General features: G+C 39.6%; 1 protein-coding gene across 1 annotated transcript; it reads right to left on the bottom strand.

The window, feature by feature from the left end:
* Positions 1–2,026: 2,026 nt before the first annotated feature.
* LOC104623703 (thiamine transporter 2-like) lies at positions 2,027–5,992 on the bottom strand (the record flags this gene model as incomplete). The annotated part of the gene is made up of 4 exons (XM_010290875.1): positions 2,027–2,149; positions 2,939–3,080; positions 3,606–3,798; positions 5,938–5,992. Coding segments are annotated over 4 exons (513 nt in total), but the record flags the coding sequence as incomplete, so codon positions are not given.
* Positions 5,993–6,000: the final 8 nt, after the last annotated feature.

Below are 6,000 nucleotides of genomic sequence, written 5' to 3' on the forward strand. Positions count from 1 at the left end.
ATCTATTGAAATTGTTGTTCTGATCCAAATGAAGCTGATTACTGCTAAGAGATACTGAAATTCATTTAAGGGTGCAAGGCATGTAGCTTTGGATTATGCTGCAGAAATAGTGCAATACCTTATTCTTCTGAACTAGTTTGAATGCAGCTAAAAGATTGGCAACTTTTACTATGCGCAACCGCATCTGTTTAGCGTATGTTCATTAATTTTAAGTTTGTCAAACTCCAGACAAGCAGCTGAAGACCTTGTATATTTGAGTTGTCTTTATATTGAGCAGAAACTGAAACCATAACTGTTTTGTTGTTTACATTTTTTAAATAGCTGTATTTACAAAATAAATTCTGCACCCATGTTTATAAATGTTTTTGTCTTAGAAATCCCTGCAGTTGTTCATGCAATTGCTCATGCAACTAGCATAGTTGCCAAAAAGCTATCCAGTATCCTCTGCTGCTTTAGCATTAAAGCACTTCACTTGATCACTTTAGCCCTCTTGTACAGAAATTAATTTGGAGACCTAGGTTAATACTTCTGATTTCTGTATGTCAGCTATTACGTGTGTAAGAAGATGCTGTAAGACATGCATCATGAATTCTACAAGGCAGATGTGATGCTCAGGTGCTGCAGTTCAAAGTTTATTTAATGGCTGTGAACTCCCAAGCACGGTGTTGAAACAAATGCTGAGGCAAGAAATTAATTTGAAAAGGACCAAATTTAGTTAGAATTCCTGAAAGAGAACTATAAATATGATACAAGTATTCTGCTCTCTTGAAGGGAAAACTTACTGGGGCATAAAGGTGAGCTCAAGTAGCCTTTATAAGTATGTTTTTAAATGAATTAATGATTTTTACTTTCTTGTGAGATGAACTGGGGGAAACATTAGTTACTCCTGACTTGGCAAATCTGTAACTTGTAGTAAAGGAACACAATGGAATTTGCTGCTGTCTGACATAGTTGACTCCAAAGTGGACATTGTTGAACACAGTTGAAAGAATATTCCCTAACTAGCTTTAGTTACATCTAAACTTTAAGTGGTCTTATTTAAGACTGCCTTGTGTAGAAATTGAAGTGTCTCCCCGGGACTTATTTTTAATAGAAGTTAGTTTAGGAGGGGTGTGGTTTTTTGCTTCCAGAGATAAGCGTGTGGGTCATGGCGGTTGATCAGCATATGCGTTAGTTATGTCTGACAAGACACTCAGAGGGAAGGTTAGTGTGGTGTATTTGTACATCTTAACAATGTCACAGTAAAGCTGTCACTGCAGCAGTAGCAGTTTACTTATATATAATGGCGTGTGTTCCTTACGGTGCTGTAACCTCAGGTTTCTGAGGAGTGCATTGTCTGTGGAATCTGAAATGGCTGCATTGCTGTGCTATAGAGCATTGTAGTAATCCACATTTGAACATACAGAGGTAACGTTTCTGTGAAAAAAATGGTTTATTGCGATTTGCTAGCTTGCTTTAAAAGTGCATGTCACAACTTGACCAGTTGAAAAAGTCTTAGGTTTTCACAAGATTTCTGTGACAAGCTTTCATGTGTCTGTGACAGATCATCTTGCTGCTATGGGGCAACTGCTTCTTTAGGTTCTATAGGAATGTTTGAAGGTCTTATGCTTCTGGCTAAATTGCCTTCAATTGAAATACTCAATAGAACTGAGTTGTGTTGTTGTGTTCTATAAAACACAAAAACAGTAAAGGTTGTGTTCTATAAGCTCTTCTGCTGTGAGGTTCAGGCATCTGTATGCATTGGCTTCTTGTGCTTATTGAGCATTAATAGAAGTTTTAGTGTCAGATCGTTAAACTTGACTTGAAATAGAAGATTGAGCACTGTTTGATATTAGAACAACTGATGAAGAAATTGAGCAAAATGCATCATCCTGCTGACAAAGCCCTTTATGCTGTAGGCTTATAAACAGCCTGTTCCACCATTGACCAGTCGTGCTTGATTGAGCATTACATTTCTCCTAATTGAGTGCTCAGATGATGCAGCCTTCTGCACTGTTGCTTGCAGCCATTCTTTTCATCTCCTTTGTTAATGATCGATGCTTTCACAAGCCATGCTGGTATTTCTGCATTTGATGGAAACAATGCTGTATATGCTTCTGATCAGGAAGATTCCAGCTATGAATGTGAAGTAGCTGCCATAAATGAGAAACTGGGAAATGGAGGTCGGGAAGGAGGAGGGAGAGTCAAAACTGCTTTTGCTGTTGGCTGATAACTTAAGGGGTGTCCCTCCACTGCCGCCTTCCCTTCCCTGTTGCCCATGCCCCAGCATGATCCCGTCTTGAAGGGTTTCAAGAAGTCTGGCTGCTTGACTTCATACTCTAGGAAGTCTACAGTCATAAAGGAAGGGGAAGAGAATACTGTTACGTGCATCCTCTCCCCACCTTGATAAGGGAGGATGACAGCTGCCCTGCGCTTTCTGGCTCTTCTCTGAAAAGGTGAAAGCTAGAGACCTGGACCTCATTCAGTATGTAAGTTTAAATTTAGAAATTTAATGGGGAATCATTAGATTAGTTAACTTTCATAATTACAGTAACTTAAAGATGCATCCAACAAAACTATGTTACTGAGAATTACGCTGGTAATAGACCCATAGGTTGCCTTTCAGCTTGCTTCCTACTTCTGTTTCGGGTATTTTGACAATAGACTTGTGAATAGTAAGCGTAAATAAAAAAAAACACTGGAGTAATAGGTGGTAGTCTTTCCCTTCTTTATGAAAATATTCTTAAAATTACTGCAGAAATGCAAAATCAGCAGGACTAGAGGACAAGTAGGTTGTAGTAGCTACTGCCAGTTCACTTTAAATGAACCTGGTTTTCAAGTGAGTAACTGTCCTAAGCTAGCCCATTACCTGGTATCTTCCCAAAGACTAATCCTGGGGTAGAACCCTCTTTTGGAGGAGAGTAGGGGTACCGAGAGCAGCGCGAGTAACGTAGCTTACCTGGGTGCTGATATCCAGTCCCAGACCTTTGGAATCTACCACAACAATGGTTAAAATGGTCTGAATCACCAGTGCAACAAAATTGTTGAAGCCAAACATCAAAGCATAACGCTCCATGCTTAGATTGACAGCAATCTGAAACCTGAAAATGAATGTGCAGGTTAGCGAAGCCATGGAGAACGTGGATGCTCACAAGTTACTTATGGGAGGAAGTTTGGGAACAATTTAATGTGCACAGTGGATTCTTCATAGGATAAAGCCTCTTCAGTCTTTGCTGTTAAGCTTTAACAACTTCATTTTGGCAGAAATCCCTTGTTTTTCTGGCTTTGGCACTTTTGTGCATCCTACTTATCTTTTACTTACTTCAGTGGATATTTTTGCTGGATGAAGACCTGTGTATGTTTGTTTTGATCACTTTGAGAATACTTTTACAGAGATCATTGAACAGCTTAATGCAGAGTAAGGTAGTTTCTGACTGGAGTAACCTATTGTAATGGTTGGGTCACATAATTTTAAGCATAGTTTTGTATAAGCTAGAAATATGTGCTGCTGTTGTGATCTATTTAAAAATACTATTTTAAGGGAAACAGAGTAAAATTTTGATAATTTTGAAAATACGGCATTTATGGATTTAAATTTAATTAGAACAGGTGTGTATTATACTTACGTTGCTATTGTTATAAGGAGCATATAGCATGCTTTAAACACAAGGTAACCAGCATAACATGCCCAGATGTTGTCAATAAAGTGCATGAGAAACAGAGAACCAGCATCCATTGCAGAGAAAATTCCCAAAGCCAGTTCTCCAGAAAGGTCCCAGTTTACTTTGACATATCCAACTGCCATGGCTGTTGCTGAACCTAAACATTTAAAAGAAATAATTACAACTCTGAAACATTATCATCCTTCTGAATCCATTGCATAACTGCGTAAATGGGTCATGCCAGGAGCTCTTTGAGACCGCTACAGCCACAATGGGCTTTGATCATGGTGTGGCTTACATTTTGTTAGTGGTGTCTTCTGCTCTGGGTTTTTTCCCTTGCTTACAGAGCCCTTACGGGCTAAAGTGCTCTGAGAAAGTGCCTCATGCCTAAAGCTGGAGGCAGCAGTGTACAGTCTATTGTTGTTAGTCCGTTTTTTGACAACTGTGAACAAAGAGAAGAACAATCCCACCAAACATTTTCTCCCAAAATATGCACAATGGAGTTTAATTTCTTCATGTAAAGATCTTTATGAAATGAAAATCCATTGCACTCCCTCATGCTTTGTTTTTTTATGAAAGCATCTTTTTCAGTTTCTGGTGGAAAAATCTTAGAACTGCATTTATCAATGCCTTATTGACCATCACATATAGTAAAAGCCCCTACTTGAGCATAATATGGTATAACAAACTCCAGTGTCCTGATTTTTTAAAAAATTTTTTCTTAATGATGAGGCTTGCTTTTTTCCCTTTCTGAATACTGGAGAAATACCATCTACTGCTGTAAGAAGGTTACTCAGCTATTGTGGGGTTTTTTATGTTCCTTTAGCACAGAGGCTTCTGTAAGTTTATGAAAGCTCTTTGAAACACATTATGCTGAGGTTAGTAGCTCAAATGCAGAGAGAAATCTGGTCCAGGCAGGTTATACAGCAGTGCGTTATCGGAGTCAAGAGTACCAGTTGCTCAGATGTTTTCAGGCAGACTAGTGCAAAATTGGACTGATCTGCTGGTTGCACGGGCTTTTTGAATTCTGACAAAGAGCACATCACTGCTATAACCAGAGGTTCCCAGTACTGCGAGTGCTTTGTGTACTCTGAAATAGTATCAAGTGCCAGAGGGTGTAAAAGCAAGAAAGCCCTTGGGAATCCTGCTGATAGTCTGAGAAGTTTTGGGTTAGCTTCAGTAAAATGCATTTTTCATGCTGATTGCAGGGAAGAGTAAACTGGGAGTTACCTGTAGAAATGTGAGATAAAGCTCCTGGTATGAAGGAGGCATAGCTGTGTAAATGTGAGCTTAAATTGAGGCTCTGTTGATACTGCCTGGTTATCTAAATGAAGAAGTTGCACTTCACCCGTATGTCTTCTGTGGCCAAAGAGGAATGTCATTTGGATGGATCAAGTAATGTAAAGAGAATCAGATTGGCTGGGGTTGGAAGAGACTCTGGAGACTTCCTAGCCCTGCTGAAAGCAGGGTCAACTAGAGCAAGCTGCTCAGGATGGTGGCCAGGTCTTGAACATCTCTAGGGATGGAGAGTCCACACCTCTGGCCAACCCGTTCCAGTGTTAAATCACCATTACAATATAAATGTTCTTGTATATTTAAGTGGAACTTTGCTTAAATTTGTGCCCCTTGCCTCTTGTCCTGTCACTGGGCACCACTGGGAAGAGTCTGTCTCTGTCCTCTTTACTCTTCCCCCTTCAGGTATTTATGCACACTAGTAAGATCCCTTGTTTAGTCTTGAGAAAACAATTACAGTGCTCTCAGCCTCTTCTTGTATGTCACGTCTGGAGGCAAACTCATGGATCAGGATACAGATGCAATCACAGTATTTGTTCAGGAGCACTCATCCTGAAATGATCTGTAATCCACTGTCTAAAGAGACCATCTAGAGCGGTGTATCTGTTAATATGCTCTTTAATTTTTGAACCACCTAGCTTTAGGTATATTTGAGGGACAAATAGGTGTCATTGCATGGGGTTTTTGAACTGCTTACTTGGGGTTAAATTCATGGTTCTAAACAGAGCTGTGAACTTAAACTCTCAAAAACTTTGCTGGAATGAGGCTCCCCTAAGAAGGAAAAGCTTATATCTATATATTTTTAAAGATTAGTTTTTAAGATCCCACTGATAAAGATGTACAGTAAAAATGTACTTTGCACACTATTTGTTTGGGTGTTATATACTGGAGGCTGCTGCTGTTGACCTTGGTCCTCATGGGAAATACAACGAAAGGCACCATTGCCAAAGAATGCCCTCAGCACAAGGTGAGTTAGAAGCATTACTACTAAGTTTTTACTTACCTGAAAAAGTTGCTATTGCTTCAACAGCTCCGTTGTACACTGCAGAGCTGTGAGAGGGGGCTC

Source organism: Phaethon lepturus, unplaced genomic scaffold, assembly GCF_000687285.1.
Source record: "Phaethon lepturus isolate BGI_N335 unplaced genomic scaffold, ASM68728v1 scaffold250, whole genome shotgun sequence".
Taxonomy (NCBI): domain Eukaryota; kingdom Metazoa; phylum Chordata; class Aves; order Phaethontiformes; family Phaethontidae; genus Phaethon; species Phaethon lepturus.